The sequence below is a fragment of the Papilio machaon genome, chromosome 13 (genome assembly GCF_912999745.1).
Source record: "Papilio machaon chromosome 13, ilPapMach1.1, whole genome shotgun sequence".
NCBI classification, from domain to species: Eukaryota; Metazoa; Arthropoda; class Insecta; order Lepidoptera; family Papilionidae; genus Papilio; species Papilio machaon.
In genome coordinates, this window is record NC_059998.1 from 7,775,371 (window position 1) to 7,800,167 (window position 24,797).

A 24,797-nucleotide genomic window follows, 5' to 3' on the forward strand; every position below is an offset into this window, starting at 1 on the left:
GCTTACCCACTAAAATCCATTCACGCGCAGATGAACCTTGGCTATAACTGTCTCCGAATCAAAGCCCTATGGCGATGGAGTAGTGGTGGTGGGAAACCGGATCACGGTGAATCCGTTTCTTAGTCATTTCTCTGCACATAGGCGGTCAGACGAGAGTGGTCGCTCCCGGACTTGACTTAGGCGGAAGTACGGGTTCGGCAGCACGTCTGACGACTAAGCAGCCCTATTTAGGATCGCTCTGCTTACCCCTGCACAGGGGAGGGGCCTAGAAAAGGTGGCCTAAACATAGTCCGTCTTGTACTCTACCCCGCTGGCACACCGCGGCCTTCGGGCACCGAACAAATGCGGTCGAAAAATTCAAAAAGTTAAGATATCGCCAAATACAACACTGACCTTTGCGACTTGGAATGTTCGAACATTACTTGACAGCCCTACAAACTTATGTCCAGAGCGAAAAACTGCTCTTATCGCAAGAGAACTGTCTAGATACAAAATAGACATAGTTGCCCTAAGCGAGACTCACTTAGCTGATAGTGGAGAACTTCGTGAGGACCGCGGGGGATACACTTACTACTGGGTTGGGAAACCTGCTTCTGAAAGAGCTAGTTGTGGAGTAGGTTTTGCTTTAAAAACAAATATCGCTAATTCACTTATAGAAAAACCAAAAGGTATAAGCGATAGGCTTATGATCCTTAGGTTGCATACCGGTTTAAACAAATATCTTCATCTAATTAGCGTATATGCTCCTACAATGACTTACGATGATGACGAGAAACTGCGGTTTTACAACGATCTCCGAAAAACCCTGCAACATATACCACCCAATGATAAAATCATTCTCATGGGAGACTTTAATGCACGCACTGGCACCGATTTCCACATCTGGGAAGGGATTCTTGGCCGACATGGAATTGGAAAATGTAATTCCAATGGGGAGCTCCTTCTATCTTTATGTGCAGAATTTAACCTCTGCATCACAAATTCTTTTTTTCGCATGGCCGACAAGTTTAAAACCTCATGGATGCACCCACGCTCTAAACATTGGCATCTTATTGATTATGTCATCGTACGCAGGGTTGATCTGAAAGATGTCCTTATTACAAGAGCAATGCGGGGCGCTGTTGGTTGGACAGATCACCGGCTAATAAAATCGAAGATTCGTATCAATTATAAACCTCCTCGCCGATCAAACCACAATATTCCGGCTCGAATAGCTTTCTCAAAGCTCATTCAGTCGCGTGAAGTTCAACAAAACCTGAACTCGGAATTTGGTAAAATGCCACCTAACACGACATCTTCTATTAATGAACAATGGTGTAACTTAGCACAATCACTTCATGAAGTAGCCGAGCGAGTTGTAGGTAAGCCGAAAAAGAAAAATCAGGATTGGTTTGACGACTCCGACAATGAGATTACGAAGCTTGTTAGTGATTTTCGGCGCCTGCTAAGGAGCCCAACTGTCAATAGCACGCAACGAAAAACCTTACAAAGAGATCTCAAACTCAAAGTGCGCGAATTGAAAAACCGATGGTGGATGATGAAAGCAGTGGAATTACAACATCTTGCAGATATTAAGCAGACAGGCCTATTCTATGAATCTCTAAGAACAATTTTCGGACCTCGGTTTAAAAAGATTTCCCCAATCTACTCGCGCGACAAATCAAAACGATTAACAGAACATGATGAGGTGTTGCACCGTTGGGCTGAACACTTTAGTGACGTTCTAAATCCACTCACTGATGGGGTCGATCTCGGAGTAATAAATAGTATTCAAGCTCTCCCTACATCTGTGGAGCTTAACACGCCTCCTACTTTTGAGGAATTTCTCCTCGCCGTAAATAGGCTTAAAAACAATAAAGCTGCTGGCTCGGACAGTCTGCCCGCCGAGCTTTACAAATACGGTGGGCCCAATATTCAAAACAGTCTCTTTGAATTGACGCTGAAGATCTGGGATACTGAGGATATACCTCAAGACTGGAAAGATGCTATTATTTGTAAGATCTATAAGGGCAAGGGTGATACCTCTGATTGTGGATCCTACAGAGGTGTCGCCTTACTTAACGCAGCCGGAAAGATCCTAGCTCATATTTTAAATCAACGGCTTGGAGAGTTAGCAGAACGGATTTTGCCTGAAAGTCAATATGGCTTTAGGGCCGGCAGAGGAACAACAGACGCTATTTTTATTGTTAAACAAATGCAAGAAAAATGTATTGAACAGCAACGTGACCTTCACATGTGTTTTGTTGACCTTGAGAAAGCGTTCGACCGAGTGCCGAGATCCGCTCTGTGGGCTATCCTTGAAAAGACGGGTTGTCCTGGAAAGTTCGTAAACCTTATACGTCAATTTCATGACGGCATGACAGCTCGCGTACGACATGAAGGTGACCTCACAAAAAACTTTTCAGTTACAAGCGGTGTCAAGCAAGGATGCGTTATGGCCCCGACTCTCTTCGCTATCTATTTCGCTGCAGTACTGCGAGATTCTTACAATAACTGTACTGGACAAATCTACCTCGAAGTCAGATCTGATAAGAGTGTCTTTGACTTGTCGCGTTTTAGATCTAAGCGAATGATACAAGAAGTGTCAATACTGGATGCTCTTTATGCAGACGATGTCTGTCTGATGGCCCATGATGCAAACAGTCTACAAATCTTCTTGAATCGTCTTGACGAGTCGTGTAGAAAATTCGGTCTGCTTATAAGCGTCTCGAAAACACAAGTTCTCAAGCAGCCTGTTCGTAGTACCTCGACAGACCCCACACCGATTTGTCTCCGAGATAAGCCTCTTGAGGAAGTACAGTCCTTCAAGTATCTGGGTAGTTACGTTCGATATGATAACCGCCTCGAAACTGAAATTTCCTCAAGAATAGCAAAGGCAGCGACATCATTCGGCAGGCTAAGGAGAAGAGTCTGGGACTCTCATGATCTTCGAATGCACACCAAGATCGCTGTATACAAAGCGGTCATTCTGCCCATACTTCTCTATGCCACGGAGACATGGTGTCTTTACAAAGGTGATGTAAAACGGCTCGACACCTTCCACATGCGCTGTCTACGGTCTATTCTGCATATTAAGTGGCATGACCGAGTACCTAACTCTGAAGTCCTGCAGCGGACTGAGATGTCCGGAATAGAGGCCATGATCATTAAAAACCAGCTGAGATGGTGCGGACATCTCGTTCGTATGACCGACTCCAGGTTGCCTAAAGCTATATTTTACTCTCAACTTAAAGGGAGTAAGCGCAAATCTGGAGGTCAGTTCTTAAGATACAGAGATGTTATCAAACGACATCTGACTGCATGTGAGGTACCGGTCAAAGGTTGGGAAGAGCTCGCGCAACAGAGAAGAGAGTGGCGCAACTCTGTCAATTTGGCAGTAACACGCTTCGAAACCCGACGATTACAAGACCTGGATGCAAAGCGCCAAATTAGAAAATCTCGACCAAAGCCTTCCTATACCTATACATACGATTCCTCAGGCCGGTTGTACTGTGCGCCGTGCGACCGGACTTTCAAAACTAAGTTCGGATTTGCCAGTCATCTCCGATCGCATTCTCGGAGATAGCAGGATAGCAAGGTTCGCCATTGACGGATTACGTCACGGAGGACATCATGCTATACAAGGCGTTGAAAACTACATTATGGCGTAGTTCTGTGTTGCCGTAACCTGAGAATTCGACGACACTTGTATTAATATATTGCCGTCCTTGTATGTGTCAAAGAGTATAAAAGGGATGCATTAACAAGTGCTAGTGCACTGGAGTTTTCGGTAAACCTTTAAAAGAAGCTAATGTAGAAAAACGACTAGGTTTGCACGTGTATATTATATTGGTTTGACATCGATTTCTTCGGTTCAGACTGGATGTGAAATAAGTCAATAGATTCCTTTTATATGGCCAGTATACGGATCGAAAGTTGCCAGCCCTACCCGGTAGGGGAAAGTTCAAAGTAATCAAATGCACTTAGGATTTGAAATTGGATATCTAGGGCTGATAATTTAGTTGCTTTTTAATTTAATTGAACCCTTTAAAACTGAATAGAAAATGAGAAAAATTTACAATTAAAACAGCATTTACAATTGAAACAATGTTAGTTTTTGGTTCAAATGCGAACTAGTTATTATAAGTATAATGTAAGTTTATGTTTTAAAATGGGAATTTAATTTAAATAACACGTATAAATGCATAAAATCAGATATTAACAAAATATATACCTAATCCGAAACTAAGGCCATTTTTTGGGGGCAAATTTCCTTAATGTTGCCATTTAAAATACAAAATGACATTTAGAAAATGAACTCTCGATTTGACATCAAACTTGTTTGAAACATGTACCTTACGAATATTATAAATACGAATGTTTACAATGAACGGATCGCACTGAAATTTGGCATATAAATATATTGGGCATAGTCTGGAAGAACAAACAGACCGCTAATTAAGTTTATTTTTAAATCCGCGCGGAAGGAGTCGCGCGCGATAGTTAGTAAGTTATTTATATATAAATATGCATAAAATCTTATGAAAAAAACAATTGGGTAATATTTGTGGCGCATTCATCAATAGTATGATTATAATAATAAAATACTGACTGAAAAGCGAATCATTAATTTGTTAGTTTATGATAATTAGTAGATTTAATGAAGACGTTTTTATCCAAGGACGAGGAGAATTGATTTCTAGTATAAATTAGATTTTATATTACTTTATTATTTATGTTTTACGTTGTTAAATGATGGAATATATATTTGTGATTCAGTAATAAAGATTATAAATATATTTTCTCGGCACCAATTGTTGTTTTTTATCCAAACAAAATTTACGTTTTCCAACATATTATTGTTAGTTTTCACTCCAGAAATATCTATACACAATTTAATTTACTATCGTATCTTTCATTGTCCTTGAAAAAACTGAAAAAACAATATTTTTTATACGGACGTTTGAGCAGTGGAAATCCACAGCTATATCCACGATGTATTCTATTCCATAATTGTGATAAAATATTCAAAACTCTCATAATTAACCAATAGATGTCGCTACTTGTTCGCGTGAACATCAATCAAGGTGGTCATAAAAGTCATGGTGTCATGCAAACGAGACACGCGATTAACTAATAAATATTTCGTTACCTTGAGTCAACTCACACTAACTGATGAAAATGATGTTTATACCATTTTATGTGAGAAAGTTATTAAAACACTAAAGTTTAACCACCTCAAAACTACATTGTATAAGTTCTAGAAATTAAATAATAAATCAACTTAGTTTTGCTAAGTTATACAAGAATAAAACTATTTCTGATAGGGTTGCCAAGTCGCCAAACCTACTAGCCGGACAGACCAGCCAGTTTCTCCGGACATTTGGGTAGAAAGGTCGAACACCCTGTATTATTTAGGATTTTTTCTCAGTATTAATAGGTACACTCTCGTTTGGGAAATGTAAAAAGCGTAACAAAATCCGGAAAACCGTTTATTTTGGCCGGACACGCAATCAAAAAGCCTATGTCCGGCATTATCCGGACGCCTGGCAACGCTAATTCCTGATAATATTGAAAAAAATAAAAACTTGACTGAAACGAAATTTCATTGCTTTCAATTTACCAAGAAATATATTATGGAACATTTTGAAAAATGAATTCGTATAATTTTCTAATAATTCATATACGAAATTTATAATCTGCAATATACATATCTCGTCCTTGTTACCATTTATAAGTGTTTTAGAAAATTGTTATTAGGTTAAACAACAGAGACGCACTTCACGTGTTATTCAATGCAGCAAAACCTGCGATTTACTTGAAGTGGTCTTCGAATCATACAAACAGCAATTTAGACTACGAGCAATGTCGTGGGATTCCCCGCTTTTTTGTTCTATTATTTTTGTGAACATCCACTTGAAAGGTTAATAAAAAAAGTATCTAACGATTATTTTTCGTTAGCTGGGAAGTTTCCAAATGACGAAATTTCTAAATTGTTTGGCAAACTTAATCATATATACTAAGAATTCATATTGTAAAAATATATTCTAAACATTTAATTTTGAATAAGATCATTGTATCTTACATAGAATAATCAATTAATGCCTTCAAATCTTAAAGTTACGTTTAAATAAAATATTTTTACCCATATAAATTATTATTAATTAATATTTAAAATATTGTTAATTTAATTTAAAGAAACATACTTCTATTCCAGTAATATATGAAATGATACAAACAATTAAAAAATATATTTACTATAGTGCTTGTTGCACGGACACATATTGAAAGAGGGGGAAACTATGAAAATAGTTGCAAACAATGTATTATGTCTCAAGAATACTAACAACAAGCCGACAAATGAATTGTCCATAGACTATGTCACGTCGCATCTTATCATGGTAATGTCATTGTCAATACTTTTTAAATTTTTTTTTCTTTAGTCATTCTCTTTAATGTCAATGTCTAATAATATTTGTCGATGGTTTTCTTCTATGATAAAAATGTCTTAATATCTAAATCATTCCAGAAAATCTTACACATGATTTTTTTATTAAAAAAAGTGCAACACACAATAAAGTTTAGCGTATTTTTAAATATGTAAACACAAGATTTTTTTCTTACCAACATTATAGCTAAAATAACCACAGTGTAAAGTAAAACTGGGTAATAATGTTGGCAATTCTATTTCGTGTTTAATGACATTAAAAATATAAAACATAATACTAAAGTGTACAAAAAACATGCATTTAAAATATTTTCCTGTTTACGCAACCAGTAACATTGTGGCATTCCAAATAAAAGGCAAACGTTGTCCGAATTTAAGCTGAGCCTTTGACCTTGCGACTGCATGACAATAAAATAAAAACAAACCAAAGAAGTGACAGAACCTTCACTGGCCAATGATTAACAGACTAAGAAATTAGTAGCCGGTAATAGTGTGATGTCTAATTGGTATGTTATGGTCGAATTCGATTGTTGAAATTTGATTTTATAAATAGAGCTCACTGCTTTTTGTTTTTAAAAGGTAAATGCAAGTTTTTATACAATAACCAAGTAAGGCTGTGATAGAAATCGATATCTTTGCATAATATTTAGCGAAATAAAGCTTTTGTTGTTTTACGGTCACAAAATTTTATCGATACCTATTATTATCTAATATCCCAACACTAGCGGTAAAAATATAGTTTTTAAGAAATTTAATAAACACTAAAATATTAAGACCAGACTGCAAATTTCCTTTGACGTAAGACTTTGGGGGTTTTTTCTTTGTTTCGCATAATTGGCGCTAATGTTTCACTTACGTTCCAATTTACACATTTTACGGCCACGGAACTGACGCGTGCGTATTATTTAAACGAATAAATATTTTAAGATATTTTACCAATTTAAAGTTCAAGATGTTTATTTAAAACAGAATAATATCTCTTGAGTGTTACGTAAATTTGAAAAAATATATAAAAATGAAAATAAGAAAATTAGGATATTAATTTAAGAAAAATAATGACGCAGTCTTGATAGGTTCTTATGATGAGTTACTCTTTTGTTCTCTCAAATTATAAATTGCACACTTAATGGAACACTAGCTTTTACCCGCGACTCCGTCCGCGCGGAATAAAAAATAGGAAACGGGGTAAAAATTATCCTATGTCCATTTCCTGGTTCTAAGCTACCTGCCCACCAATTTTCAGTCAAATCGATTCAGCCGTTCTTGAGTTATAAATAGTGTAACTAACACGACTTTCTTTTATATATATAGATTACGCGTAAACTAACTCTTTTTTATTTGTTTTAAATACTATGAATTATTTAAACAGAAGTATCATCACGTTTATTTATATATAAATACTTTTTCAGTAACTTTTTTTGACATAAAAAGGGCAGCGGAATCTCAAGGAGGTTTCCTTGGTAGTTTTTAAGCAGATTATCACGTCATAGTTTTTATAAGCAAAAAAAGTGTTTGGTTTATAAAATGTGATCGAAAGAAGAAATCTGAGGTGAATGGATAGATTAGAAAAGTATGGATGCGTCCATTGTGTATTTTTATTTCAGACCAGAATTATTAGGTTATGATGATACCATGATGAGTCTTAAAAAAAAATAAGACATGTTTATTTCACATTCGTGTGTTAACGTTATTTGGTGGAAAGATCCTTGTGATATAGTGACTTAATAAGCTTAGAGACTGTCGCATTTAAGTTAAGATAAAAAAGAAAATTACAATTTTTTTTCTACTTAAGATGTACCAGTACTTTTTCTCGGTATCAGTTTCACCGCTTCATCGTGCTTTTGTTTTAAAATCTATATGCAATGTTGCAATGTTACATAGTATAAAGTCTCTTGTTTGTAACATATTGTGACATTGTAAAGTCCCTATATTGTAGCATATAGCAGCTGCGACAAAGATGTACAAACATACACGTGATTCACTGTCGCTTGAACAATGCAGCACCGTTACTAAACAAGCGGGTGTTGAATGTCTTATTGTTAAACAGAATTTGCGATGTTTATCGTTCATAAGAAATCAGCTGTTTGTGAAGTGAAAATAATTTCACATTAACATAACAGTCTTATCAATTTAATAGGGGGTTAGATTTCAGTTTATTGACCCTTTACACCATCTTTTTTTTTTTTTTTTCCAAGGAGGAATGCTTAATGCATACTCCGTGCCTCGGGGAAGACACGCGAGTTATGTGAGATTCTCTCCCCGAATGGGAGCATACCCACTAAACCTCCTTGTTCCCTCATGGCCATAGTGTGGGGCACCACGGGATCGCGTGAGCTTGCCACCGCGACGCCCCACTGACTGCCCCGGGAGGGGCCCTCTCTGCGCCCCCAAAGGGGCGCTGCACCCTTAGGCGCTCCTTGAAGACGACACCGTGCAATGCAGGTTCGGAATCCCCGCCTCCCCCGCTGGTGCCGCCTAGGGTTTATAGAGACCCCGCCTCTTGGCCCCCGTCTTGATCAAGACAGGGGCCCGCGGTCCCGGTGATGGCCACCGGGATTACGCGATGACCCTTTACACCCCCTCTCCCAATTCAAGGTAACTGTCGCTTGCGAATTCCTTCGCGTGACATAAGGGAAATGAATAAGAGCGTACCAACTTTTGACTCTATCAATACTTAACATCAGATGGGATTCTAGTGCTTACGTATTCATTATAAAAAGAGAGTAAGTAGTATTTGTAAGATTCTAGACTATGTTCTATCTTTGTGCCCATTTTTTGCCAGATTTCTTCAGAAGTTACTTGTAACAGGCATCTTAACATTAATCCATGTAAATTTAGGTATCAATACATAGTATAAAACAAAGTCGCTTTCGCTGTATGTCCGTATGTATGCTTAGATCTTTAAAACTACGCAACGGATTTTGACGCGGTTTTTTTTAATAGATAGAGTGATTCTTAAGGAAGGTTTGTATGTATAATAAATGCATAATATAGTAGAGAAACACTGATAAATTTAAAGGTTTCTAATGTGAACGCTGTATGGACAATGGACAATGGACATTCTGTAGTAGGTATATTTTGCATTGCACCCGTGCGAAGCCGGGGCGGGTCGCTAGTTGATAATAATTTAGAGAGATTCCATTATCGGACTATAGTATGCTAGGAAACAAATACTTCTCAGTTTGTTTGAGACAATCCTTAACACGAATTCCTTTGCTATCAAACCATTGTGTAAGTTATCAGACGTTAGTTCTGTTTTGTATCTTAATCAAACAAATCTTGTCCACTTTTCTTCTTGTTTACGTACCGCGCTTTCTATTTACAATAGTTAGACGGTTGAGCGTCGGTGGCTCAGGGGTTAAGAACTTGACTTGCAATCTGCAGGTCCTGGGTTCGAATCCCGCCATGTATCAATGTGTTTTTTGATTTTCGATTTACATATGTACATTAATCCGTCGTTCTTACGGTGAAGGAAAACATCGTGATGCTGCACATATCTGAGAAATAATTCAAATATATGTGTGAAGTCAACCTGCACTAGACCAGCGTTGTTGACTATGGCCTAGTTACCCCTAACTTGGGGTAGGCTCCGAGCCCCTCAGTGGGGACGTATAGTGAACTGATGAGACATTAGTAGACATAGTTACCGTTAGTACATTATCAGAAAAGTGTCACATAACTGTCATGACGGGATGCTACACACATAGTTATTTTTTGGCAAATCAACAAAAAACTAAAACAACTATTAATTAGAATTTATTTTAAAAGAATAAACTTAAGGAAAGAACGACGTCCTTCAAAAATCATTGGCCAAAAGCCCCATTTTTTTGTACAGTCACATACAAAAATGTTTGATTTTTTATTTTTTTAATAAAAATATTTTAATTAAAGTTATTGCATGATTTATCACATTTCTATTTATATATTAACGATATTGTAACAGCTACAACATTGGAAGGTTTCGATCACGAACTATTTTGTAACAAGGTTAGCGCAAGAGAACGGTCTAGGAACGTGTTATTTCAATAAAGGGCCGGCCACGTATGAAATACCTTTCACTGTATTGTTATGTGAAACCAAGCCGCTTAAAGGTCAGATTACCTACAGATGAATAAATCGCTCTTTCCGTCTGGGTTAAAGCTTGATGTAGTCTAGACCAAAGTTTTGTAAATTGCTTTCACCAGCTTCGCTCAGCAATGTACACACATATGTACGTGAATTCATAATATATGTACATAAATCTGTATAAAAAAATTTGTCTGCCTGATATATCAACATCGTCAAATTAGTGAACTAAGAGACTTGAAATTTCTAATTAGTTACTACATAGGCTGGGCATTAATAATTCATCCTCTAAAGATATAAAGAGGTGCTAAAAGTTTGTATTAAGAAATGTCATTCCTTCTTTAAAATATTTAAAAATTGTAAACACTATTCAACACAAATAAATGTGTATAACCTATATAGATCTTTATATTAATTCTCAATAATTCGCGGTCGTCTAACATCGTTTAACATATTTCATAGGAATTTTATAAAATATCACTGCTCATTTGTAGAAAACGTGATCATAAATTTATGTTAGTTTAATATTTATTCATAAACTCCTATTAAGATTTTTTTAACGGAAACTTTTATTAATAAGAAACAGGTGGACAAAGAATAACTACCACGAATTTTAATGGTAATAAATTCTATGATAAAGATAAGTATCAGAATTGGTAATAACAGTTATTCCAATTTATATATATACCAATTATATAAATATATACCAATTTAAATACCAATTCTGTATATAGTTATATTTAACGTACAGTTCTGTGTATATGTCATTAGTTTATGAAAATATAAAATGAAATTATTTTTCTCCTGTATATTTTTTTTTAGTTATCTGGCTGCGAAGGAAATATGCAAATAAATGAACAACTTAATTTGAGTATAATTTTTTTGGCTTTTTAATGTTTTTATTGTAGCTTTCTATTGCAAATTTTTATAAATATATTGTTTTTATATGTTTCTTTATCCTTGAAAAATTAAGATAACACTATTGTTTTGTATGGATGTTTGAGCAGTGTCAACTCACAGTTAACTTACGAATCTTATTTATTAATAAATAATTGAAAAATTCGCCTAAAAAGGTAAATTTTTATAATGGTGACATTTGATTTTGGAGGTTAATAACGGTTGAGTGACCGAATAAGAGACAGGTTTCGCTATCGTAAACAAATCTCACAGTGGGTTTCCCCTGATGAAACATTACAAAAAAATTTAATCTTTTTCATTTCATTTTTAATGTAACTTATGTAACAACGTATTGAACTTATTTCAGATTCAAAAATACGCTTCCAACTTGGCCCGAAACTTTGATTTCCTTCCTTTGTCCTTCATTTTCAATCGTGTTACTTTATTTGTAAAGTGTATGTATGTGTATGTGTTACTTACCTATGTATCACAAGATCAAAGTAACAACAATAAAAGAGGATAAAGTCAATTAAGGAAAATAGTATGATGAGTACAATGTTCTTAGTAATTCGACCTTCAATTCAATAGAGGTGAGTAGAATTCAGGAAGTATAGGATGTGGGTAACTATTAAACGAAATAAGTTAGGACCAAACAGACTATCTTTAAATAATGATCATATTTATTTGGTTATAACGAAAGCAACGAAGGAAGCATACCGTATAATATGTACCTTTAAAATATATTAAGTTCTACAACTCTTAGAAAAATTTATAGTTTGATCCAAACTATATGGCAGCTTCTAATTTAGTACTAAACGCAGCGCAAATCACAAATTTAAGTATCAGCGGGATGAAAAGATCACACGGGTTTTGATGCACAAATATATTTTTCAAGTATAGTATAGCCTAAGGAACAGATAGTTGAATATTACGGAGACATCGGTATTGTTCCTATGTTTAGTAAACAAATGGCCGGGGGAAAGCGTTTAAACAGTCGAGTCATAACAAGAGAAAATTTACCCCAGCTATATGTAAACAACAAACACAAACGTGAAAACACGACGCAGTCGACAAACATACCATTATGCAGAAATATGTAGACAAAATAAACATGTTGACGAAAGACAAAAGTAAAACGCCTTGCTTTTAAATCAGGCTATAACGCAGAAATATCAAAAAGGTTTCATTTTAAATTTAACAGCATGAAGGTTATATATAGGGTAAAAGGCAATTATGTACCTCCATATTACAAAAGAAATCCAGGACAAAGAACGTTTACCAAGTCCTTCCAGGCTTTAGTAGACGACTGAATGGCAAACGGTCAATCTATTTCTTTTTTAAGCGTTCAACAATGGAATCGTTTATGAAATACAAATAAAATTCATAACATAACTCGTTCCATTTTCGAACAGTTTCGAAAATGACATGCGACGAAACGAAGTTTTGCAACGCAAAAAATCTTTCTTCCCGCATAAACAACTTTCGAAATCATTTATCTCAGACGATGCGATGTGTGCATTCGAGGCTCGCAAACCGGATTTTGGTGGATGTGAAACTTTAAAAACTACAGGAAATATCGAAAGATCGTAGAACAAAAATTTATTACGCATATATTCAAAGCTCCAAATCATTAAATTTTAAACAATCATTAAATGATAATTAAATAATTAAACTTTAATTTATAAAAACAACTAATTAATTTGTCACTTGTTAAAACGTAAGCGTTTTCAATTCCAAAAATATGTACAAGTGAATGAATAAAACAAATTTAACCTTGTGATTATTTTTTTTTAATTTCACCTAATTACCTGCATATAAAATGAAAGTAGGTTATCAAGAACAGTTGTTTCGTTTGTCAGCGATCAATAAACAATAAATTTAGTTCAAATTATTTAATTTATATACTTTTGTTTCTCAATTTCCCCTCTTATTATTATAGCAGCGTATCCCTTAATCGTTAATTTACCAAATATTTTTATCATGACATTTTAATGAAATCATTAAATATTTATTTAAAATTTCATTAGTTTTCCATTAAAGTTAAATTAAGTGCTTTCAATCTTATTTAAATTCTAATATTAATCTGAATATTATATCTAAAGTACATACTAATACTTCTGATTACATAACCCGCAGTTGTAAGTAAATACTACACATTTCCATTGTGTTCCTGGCATAACATACTTTTGTATTAATAAGTAAAAAGCCATATAATTAATCCATCATAATTATCCTTACACAACACGTACAAAAGCGCAAGAAAACAAAAGAAAAGGTATGTATTGGCCACACAAACATCTATACATACTTCGTTATATTGTACTGAACGCGGAACATCCGTGAAGATTACCATTATTGTGTATTCATGTAACGAAAGTGTGAATAAGCCTTTACCTTCGTTTAGGTCATTTCGAAGGACGATATGATTAAGTTACCGTATGACTATATAAAAACCGTTTTAAACGCTTAACATTAAAATTAAATTAAGCAATGCATTAATGATTAATTTATTACAACAATAAACTATCAAATATACTACGAAATAAGTGTAAGAATGAACATCGAAAATTAATTACATTACTGTTATTGTTGATAGAACACGACAATTTTCTAGTAAGAGAAAGCAATGTATAACGTTACAGAATGTATCACGTGTAGCACAATACCCTATACATCGTGAGTTGGTTATGTCTTAATATTGTAAAGTAGGTGTTAATATTCACCTAGACCTAATTGCATTCAAATTATGACAGTAAAAGTGTCGTCAGCAGATGTGCAACGACCTTGTATACTGTAGGGTTGTCACGTCATAGAGAAATTACATACAAATATTACTTATGTCGTTCTACGAACCCAATATTCGATCCTTAACATCGATGGAGTGCAAAAATGATTTAATTGCCAATAAGCTATTGAACAAGTTCTTGCAATTGCAATCCTTCCATACATTAATTTTTTTGGAACGAAGTTTATCTCGCGTTGTGAAAGGGGGCTAGACGGAAAAAATTCTTACGAAAAGTTGTCACGACACTTTTTGCTATAGTAAGTATGTTAACGACGAATGAGCGCTACTACATCATGGCAACGACGTGACAATATATAACGAAAATTCATAGAAATAAAATGTACTTCTTGTGAAGACTTAAGTTTTTTATTCATAGAATAAACATTGGTTCCTTCACTAATTAAACGAAAGGAACTTCGTTCCATCCGGGTGTCCCTTGACACCTCTCAAGTTTTTTTTTTTATATAAGTTAAAATGGATCAAGTTGCTTTCGGCCTTTAGTTTACATATCTATTTTATGCTTTTATACATTAGCACACTTTATACTAGTTTATTTTAATATTCGTAAATAAAATTGTTTTTCGACGCGAGTTTCATTGATTGGGTGAGATGGAACATAGTATATTAACTTCAATCACTTGACGATTTTTTTGTAAAAGTTGGTAACAATGATTTTGTTTATTTATGAAAATCACCACTTCAGTGCAACGTACCGTAACAAAAGTGGTATTTACCGGTAGAAAAACAGAGAGATTTCCATGGCGATGTTTATAATGTGGATCGATCGCACTTGACCGCGCGGATGAAGGCCATGCGGTGAGGTTGCGATGTTACACGAGATTATGCGAATGGACAGGATTCGTGTGCGTTTCCATGATGCGTCTTTGTCCGTCGGAGGAATCACGTTTCGTGGTGACGTGCATTTAGGAGTAGGTTGTATTCTGATACTTCAGTTTAATTTTAAAACAATTTTTATATAATTTATTGGGTTACTTAGCAGTATTATTTGACATCAGATTTGTTTAATAAAAAAAAAAAAAAGTTAAAAACGGAAGTAAAGACTCCGGAGTCGGAATCGAATGGTCACCTCACTCCTCTAAGATTTAAGTTAGGCGATTAGTTCTTATATGTCTTTGCTTTTTAAAACACTATACGTTTTGCAAACGAGTAAGTACTTAGTACAACACGCGACGTAGTTCCCACGTAGTAGATAAGAGAATTATACGAATGAACGTCTTCCTGCCAGTGTTAAACTGATGAAGTCATACGGGTCAAGTTGATTCATGATTTAAACACTGACCCGTTCCAGGTGCTCACTAAAGAGTCTCAATACTATACGATTTAGTACAATGGCCTTAGTCCACTTCCCAATACAATTTTTATAAATAAATTTCTCCTCTTAACTCTGTCGTTAGCTCAGACTCTTCTTCACCGAGTGGGTCGAGTCAACCCTATATTAGGGACTAGGCCTTATTGGAAAATAGTAGGGGAAGAGAACTAGAATTAGGCTTCAATAGCCACCACACTTATAAGAAGTTGCATTAATTACGAGTTAATAAGATTATCTTGTATATTTCTCTTAACTGTCCAAAGTCCAAAGTTGTTTTCGTTGATTTATGGAAAAATAAATAAGTTCATTGTAAGCTTCGATTTATGCAAATCAACTAATGGCATATACAAATATTTAAACAACTCGATTATCGAGTTTAGTTCGAGTTTATTTTAGTGGTATCGAGAAGTCACGATTTAAATCGAGGCTATAAGTAGGATTCGGCGTCGATATTGTAATTGTATATTTTATTATTAACTTAATATACTTAGTTACTTTAAAATTGTCACTTATTTAAGTAATAGATATGTAAAATACATTGGTCACGATTTACTAGACTGCTGACTGTATGCTATGGTGTCACAACAGTAATAATTTAATTTAAAATACATAATTTACGATAAAAAAAACTGTTATAATTACCACTGAAAACCAAAGGAATTAAAATAAAAATCACGAAAATAAAAGAAATAATAATCATACTTTTTCACTAAAAAAATAGACCAACTTATAATCAATGTTGATGTGGTGAAAAATAAACTAATCGTTGATTTCTGAGACCAATATCCCTGTACAAAACATACATAATATGAAAACAGAGATATTAATATTATGTTTTATCCAAGTATTTTGGTCTCAAAAAACAACGAAAACTTTAATATCAACCTCTGGCATCGACACGGTCAGATCTTTCCAATAACGTAATAACACCAGAAAAAATTCTTCGAATTAATATAAATGTTGTGAAGAACGCAAAATGTCAGTGATTGTAAGAATATAAATTAGCGTAAATTCTTGAGCAACACTTCTCAGAAACAATCGATAATATAACCATTTTGAATGCATTGTGAGTCAATTTTTAAATACGTTTTAGATAAGGTTTCACACCTGTTTGTAATGTGTTAGTCATTACGTGAACGCTATGATTGCAATGAGCGGTTTTCGAAACGTCCTTCTTAGGTTCAAATCCATACGTTTTCATTCTATCAAACTCTTTGATAAAGGTTTAATATGAAATTATGTTATGCACCATACAGGATGTCCGAAAATAACATGAATTGGAATTATTATAAATCAGAAATCTTTAAATAAGAAGATGCAGTTTTCAGATGCTAACACGTAGATAAATAAATACAATCAAAATAATTTATATAACCTTTAAAATCTTAGCTATCGATTCCCCAATTTCACATTTGGAAACACATCCTGTCCTGTTTCCTGTATGTTGTTTACTTTAATAGCTAAGGATAATCTAGATTCTAGAATCTAAAACTACAACCTAATACAATACAGTTGAAGGTTAGTTTCCATTCAAGACCTAGTAAACATCACCAATTAGGTAATAACAGTTACAGACAATCGAACACGTCGAGTATTGACGTCGTTGTCTATTTACTTTAGCAAAAGCATTTGAAAACGTTTCATATTTACAATAACGATCCTTGACATGAATTTTCATATTGAAAATAATATTAAGACTTTTCAAATCGTTTCACAAGAGTGTTATCGATTCTTCTGTATCGATAATGTGATAAAATCGAGTAATTACATTTCGTAAGTTACGTACGTGGCTGTACAACTTGCGAGTTAGTTTGCATTACAAACTATTTTGTAACAAATTAAACATTATATTTATAGGTATTGTACAATATGCCACATCAAAAATCAAGAAGTAAAAATAAATATTTGTATTAATTAATGTATTAATATCAAAATCTTACTAACATTATAAACGCGAAGTTAAGATGAATGGATGGATATATGTTAGATGGTATCTCCAGAACGGCTCAACAGATCTTGATGAAATTCGGCACAGATGTAGAACATAATCTGGAAGAATACATAGGCTACTTATTAAGTTTTTTTAATGACTTGTCATAGATAAAAGAGAAAACCATAATATTTAATTTGTATGATGTATGAATTCATGTATATGTGATAAAAATTCTTCACAGATAAAATTAAATCGAAGTTACACAACATTTATCTTTTTAAAGATTACACAAACCTTGTCACATTCCGTTAAAAATATATATGTATGTTGTCAAGATTAGAAAAGACAGATTTTTATCACTTCCGCAACATGGACAATACACAGGTGACAGTTAAATAACTGTTACATGACTGTAAATATGTTTATAACTACCATCACATTTTTTTAATTATTATATTAAACGAAGATTCTTTCATAATTTACTATCTGTTCATAATATGCCTAGTGACATTATAAACTGACAATATTCACTATCGTTCCGTGAAATTGCAATGCGCATAGTAAAAATTGGTGTTGGATATAAAAATATAACGAAAAACAATCAATTTTCTGACCATATTGTAAAAACTATTTATAATATAAATAATATTTATGCAGCAATAAAAAAAAACTATTTACTAGAAGCGTTACCATGCAAGATTCCTATAATAGTAATTAGTCCTAGAATAATTATTATAGCACGGATAAATCCTTTTACAAACTGAATAAATATTATTACGTAAGTTATTCAACACTGTCTGCATCTGAAGAAAAATATTACGTTTCATTTGCTAAAACATTGTAGTATGTATGATCTTACTAATATTATAAATGCGAATGTTACATCGATCTAGATAAAATTTGGCAGATGTAGAACATAGTCTGGAAGAACACATAGGCTACTAATTGAGTTTTTTAAGTCCTGCGCAGACGGAGTCGCGTGCGACAGCTAGATATAATATTAGTTTGCTAATATTCCAGCTTACGAAAGACATGTCAAACTTTTTCAAATAACAATGCTGTCACTTTGATATTGATATCAAAACGACAGCATTGTTGAGTACTGACATTGATGTCAGTGTTATATTCTCTTTCTAGCAACCTAAATTATGTTAAAAAAACGTTAGATCGTAGTTAAACTGATCGATCCTTCAAATACATCATCAACGTAAACGTCAAATATTAAAAAAGACAAACTTTAAAATATGTGACGTAATAACACGTCGTTCTATGAATGAATTACCCGATATGAAATTTACTGAATCTATACAATTAGGTTGGCCAAATTGCAAACGAGCAGTGTTCACAATTTGCTTGTAACATTTACACAATCTAATAACTATTTGCGTCACTTTATTGTTGTTTAGTGAGTATTCAATCAAACGGCACAATGAGATATAAAATAGTATAGTAAACGACGCATTGAAATTTTGATCAACGATTTCTTTCATAGACATATTGCTCATTGTTAGAAGTTAGATCTATATTTATATTAATTACTGGCTGTCGCCCGCGACTCCGTCCGCGCGCAGTTAAAATAAATAAATGGGGGGGGGGGGGTATGAAAAATAGATGTTGGCCAATTCTCAGACCTACTGAATATGCTCACAAAATTTCATGAGAATCGGTCAAGCCGTTTCGGAGGAGTTTAACCACAAACACCGCGACACGAGAATTTCCACTGTACACAAAAACATAATTATTTAGTGTATAAGTTATAAAATTATTATATCTGTCACGTCACAATCAACCTGTTAGTCTTTTTGTGAAGAAATCTTTGGTTTATCTTGCACATATCAAATCACTTTGCCTTGACGACAAACGTGATAAGAAATTGTTTCAAAAGCACTTTATAAATCCACAAGGCGTTATGTCATTTAATTCAATCAGTTTATGTTGGACTAGCTGACGACCGTGACTTAGTCCAAGTTTAATTTAAAAATATGTAGCCTATACGCTATTCCGGACTTAAATCAAGTACTATTCCAAATTTCGACCAGATTCTTTCAGCTGTTTTGTTGTTACGTGGCAACAAACAACTATTTGACAAATTACGAAGAATTTTGACAAATGGGCAAGCCTTAGTAATTAGTAAATCTTTAAAACTCAAACGTCTAATACACAAGGATAAAAATATACAGTACAAAAGAAATACAAAACAATAAAACTGCTTGTACTAATTGGGTGAGTAAGTTCATACCACCAACGTTCAGACCGGCACTAAACGCCAACAAATCAATTCGATCCAGTGTATTGAGACCAACTTTATCAACCACTGACATTTCTACAATGTACCTACTGTAATAACATCATAATATGTATGTAGACATTGAATTTCACAATGTACATTTATCAGATATCCTAACGACGAAGGAAATCATCATTATGCAAACGGCACATATCTGTGAAGTAATTCTAATATATGTGTGAAGCATTGACACCCCTAATTTAGGATAAGTTCGAGCACCTCGGTGAGAACTCATATGAACACGAACATTTAAACTTTATGGCTCAAGGTCTGTGATTCGCAATCGAATTATGTGCCATGTCCCATGTAAATTCTAAAATGTGTCATCTAAAATTGTGTTTTATGTAGACTCTTGTGCGATTATCCGAGCCTACATTAAGTTTGTATAGCTCTAGACAACTGTTCAAATATATAAACATTTCGAGAACAATTTCTCATAATTTTAATTTTTAGGTTATCAAATAGTTAGACACGAATGGGACATTATCATTTCGTTTGATCTCATAGTACTTATTCCTCAGGAAAATAATCAAAAGAATGTTTCTATTGCATAAAACCTGAGAATATTTCCTTTGATAAAAAAACTAACCCATAAAGTTTTATATCTAGTTTTTAGATATACATAAATGTGGAGTACCACAGAAGTCTGGTACAAGCCATATTTTTATAATCTAAAGAAAATGCCAAGGTAATTTATTTTTTCAGTTGCAAGTACAAATTAACTAGAAAAAAGATGTCAATTCTTTTTAATGGAGCACCTTGAAAAACCAGAATGTGCGTTATTGATAAGAAAACTGTAACATACGGTGTTCCAATAAGGTGTAATGCTAATTTTAAAATAATTTAACATACTTTTTATTTAATTAAACCTATCAACATAAAAAATTTTCAACGTCTGTCATTGTTTACAAAGAAAATTAAATTGTTAAATTTGCTAACTGAAGAATAAAACTTCTAAAATCTGGCCTAAATTCTGGCCTTATAAGTTATGAATATTTCTATTTCTTAAGAGTTAAATCGTTGTTTAAACAAGCATACTGGAAGTTTATTTCCAAAGACAGTTGTCTCTTTCGAACTTTTTTGATTGGAATTTAATAGCAATAATTAACCTGTAATTTTCTTGTATAATTACATTCTTAATTAAGGCAATTAATACATTTTAATAACAAATGTTAATAAAAATTCGTTAGGTCGTAATAGATTTATTCATGTTTTAGAAAGCAAATGGAACAAAAACCTAACCTATAATTGTAAAAATACAAACAATCTCAATAACTTGTCAGATATTATTTAATAATAATTAAGGAAAAAATGAAGGCTAAATCGAACCAAAACGAGTACACAAAAATAAAGATTTTTTTTGTACTTATTTGTTCAAGTTGTATTTGCGAACTTTTGTCAGCAAAACAGTTGTCCGTTGCGCAAGGAGTGTATTTTTACAAATTTACTATTTGTGCATCGTTTACAATTTTAGCGAAAAAATAACATTAAGGACTAGTCAGTTGAACAAGCTAAAAGAAAAACAATCCAACCACCCATTAGATAGGAATTAAGGATCATGCAAAATTATAATCATTCCAAAGTTACCAAGTTACGTACAATATACAAACAATAATGCAGTGTTCTTTAGTTTGGTGTTTTTTTTTTTTGCTTTATCAACAACAAATAAGTGCAATACAGTATTTACGAAACCACGTTTACGTGTTTTATTTCTCAACATTCCATAAAAATAATACGGCGCACTAAAATTATGTAAACATAATATTATATTAAATTTTGTGTTCAGTAACAATATTTATGTAACAAGAGTATTTATTAAAAAATATTTAAAGCTACATAAAATAAGTAGGGTTATGTTCTAGTTTAAAAATAGAACGAAGTAGGTGGGCTTACACGCTTAAAAACGGTTACACTCTCTTAGAAAATTAAAAGAGATGCTTTTTTAGGTATTAAAATCTAGCATCGAATATTTAGGGTTCTTTATTATTTAAAAAGTGTAAAAAATATACCCAAGTTTCTTTTATACTACGGGTAGAATTGAAAATCGTAAGAATACGCAGATTTATAGCAACCCGATTTACGCGGGAAAATACAAAATTGAAACCTTTTTTAAATTGAAATAAGGCGTTATTTACGACACCAATATAAAATTCTTTACACGCTACAGAGTAAGGAAGTATTTAACTGACTATTTTTATTTTGAGTTTCCACGTAAAAACGCATTCGATAATAAATGTTGACACATAAGTTAAAAATCTTTTCATCAACAAAATCAAGCGGATTAAAATTATTTTTCATTTTATTTTTTGCAGTGAAATATTGCAGGTTTTTATCCATAATATGTATTTTTCAATTAAACTCTATAATTAGTTGAACAGTTAATTATCATTATTGTAAAAAAACAAAACGAGACTTGATTTTTTCATTTATTTACCTCAAAAAAATCCGAAACTTTTATAAGCACCCGCAAAAAATAGAAATACCCACCGTGACTATTTTTTGGATTGCCAAATTTTGAGCGCATTTATTTACGTCACATTTTCAATGTAATGTATCTATGGTTTTGCAAGTCCGCTAAAATGAAAAATATAAGTATTTATTATTTAAAAAACAATTACAACAACTTACTTGGCGTATCTGAAATGTCATCCATAATCGCCAACTTGCTCGGCCGTTTGTCATCTTCAGATTTCAAACCCATTTTTTCACTGCAACAGTTCCTTTAAATTGAAAAAAAAAACGAAACGCGTACGCGATAAAAAAAAATGTCACTTGTCACTGGCTGGTTATTATTTTTGACCTATATTTTTTATTGGTGTTTTTGACATTTATTTTTTTTAATCGGCAACGAATGGCGCGTCAGTGCGACATACTGGCCGGCGAGACAGTAGCGGACGCTGGCTGCAGTAGCTCGACTGTCGCTCCGCAATGCTCTAGTCATGTTTTTAAGGCACGCGACCCGACGCCGCAACACACGAGTCGTCTCACAGGTGTAGTAGACACAAAACATTACAATACAATACATAATTATTTGTGATATAACACAGTTGATTAAATCACTCAGAAAAACTGGTATAAAAGGTTTCAAGTAAGAATTTGCATGTACTCGAAACATAATGTGAAAAAACAGATCACAAATCGTAAAAAAATATTAGGTCAGTATAACAGATGATACTTAATTAAATTTCAAAGCTTTTTCTAAGTTTTCTCATATATTTTTATTGTTGAAACACGGACGGTGAGTGTGAGTCACAAAACAAAGCGTACTCATTTTGTATTCAAAAGTCGTCGATGTCTCAAAGGTGAAGAAACGGATTTCAACGACCCGCCAAATTCGGGACAACCCGCAAATTAACCGGTTTCAAGTTGAACCAAGTTATGTTGGCGTCCTTCGCGAAATCTTAACATTGCACAAAATATTACGCCAAAGTTATTGTCATTTTCAAGTTTTAATATTTTAATATACATAACTAGCGACCCGCCCCGGCTTCGCACGGGTGCAATGCAAAATATACCTACTACAGAATGTCCTTATACACAACGTTCACAGCGTTCACATTAGAAACCTTTAAATTTATCAGTGTTTCTCTACTATATTATGCATTTATTATACATACAAACCTTCCTTAAGAATCACTCTATCTATTAAAAAAAACCGCGTAAAAATCCGTTGCGTAGTTTTAAAGATCTAAGCATACATACGGACATACAGCGAAAGCGACTTTGTTTTATACTATGTACTAGCTGTGCCCGCGACTTCGTCCGCGTGAAATACTATTTTGGGTAGCATTTTTTATTGAGCTAATTATTTTATTTAACCAACGTGCTATGCTTTGATGTATGTAGAAGAACATAGAAAGAGGTGTGCCCGGACCGCGCCAAATGTAGGTCCTGGGTCTCTGCCTACCCCTCTGGGTTACGGGTCGAGAATTATGTTGTTGTTGTGGTTTTTACTTAAACTTATAAAAAATGACAAAAAATATTAAACTTACAAAATATTCACATCAACATCTTCCCATACAAACTTTCATCCCCTATTCCGTTTTGTTACATTGCAACCTTGAGGGTAAAACTTTTACAAATTTCAAATGTCATATTTATTTATATCAAATCAGCAGCCTAAAAAATAAGTTTAAAGCTTCTAACTTTAAAAATGACGATACTTCCATACAAATTTCCACCCCCACTTTCAGCCTCTTATAACCCTTTTTTCGCGTTAAAAAGTAGGCTTTGTCCTTCCTCAAGCTCTAGACTAAATATTGGTAAGGGTAACATCAAAACATATTAAACAAAACATTCACCAAAACCTTACATATTGCCTAACAAAATTTCATCCCCTATTGTTATTTAGCACTCTTGGGGGCAAAATTTTTACAAAAAATTAATTTCCTATTTATTTATATAGAATTAGCAACCTCAAAAATAAGTTTCAAGCTTCTAACTGTAAAAATGACGATACTTTCATACAAATTTCCACCCTAACTTTCAACCCCTTACAAACCCTTTTTCGCGTTGTAAAGTAGTCTTAATCCTTTCTCGGGCTCTAAACTAAATATTTGTAACGGTAACAGCAAAACATATTGAACAAAACATTCATCAAAATCTAAAATATTCCCAAACAAAATTTCATCCCTAATTGCATTTAGCACCCTTAAGAGTAAACTTTTTTCAAATATTGAATATTAATTTCTTTATATCAACTTAGCAGCCTCAAAAATAAGTTTCAAGCTTCTAACTGTAAAAAAAGACGATACTTCCATACAATTTTCCACCCCCTCTTTCAACCCCTTACAACCCCCTTTTCGCGTTAAAATGTAGCCTACGTCTTTCCTCAGGCTCTAGACTAAATATTGGCAAGGATAACAGCAAAACATATTAAACAAAACATTCACCAAAACCGAGCATATTGCCAATCAAAATTTCATCCCCTATTGTTATTTAGCACCCTTGGGGGTAAATTTTTACAAAAATTTAATTTCATATTTATTTATATAGAATTAGCAACCTCAAAGATACGTTTCAAGCTTCCAACTGTAAAAATGACGATAATTCCATACAAACTTTCACCCCCAC

General features: G+C 33.6%; 1 protein-coding gene across 1 annotated transcript in view; it reads right to left on the reverse strand.

Annotated features, from left to right (window-relative positions):
- LOC106709234 (putative inorganic phosphate cotransporter) overlaps positions 1-22,508 on the reverse strand; it is a 41,446-nt gene extending 18,938 nt beyond the window's left edge. The window contains exon 1 of the mRNA XM_045680752.1: positions 22,353-22,508. Within this exon, the coding sequence (XP_045536708.1) occupies positions 22,353-22,425 (73 nt within the window). The 5' untranslated portion in view covers positions 22,426-22,508. The remainder of the gene's footprint in view (positions 1-22,352) is intronic.
- Between the last annotated feature and the right edge of the window lie 2,289 nt (positions 22,509-24,797).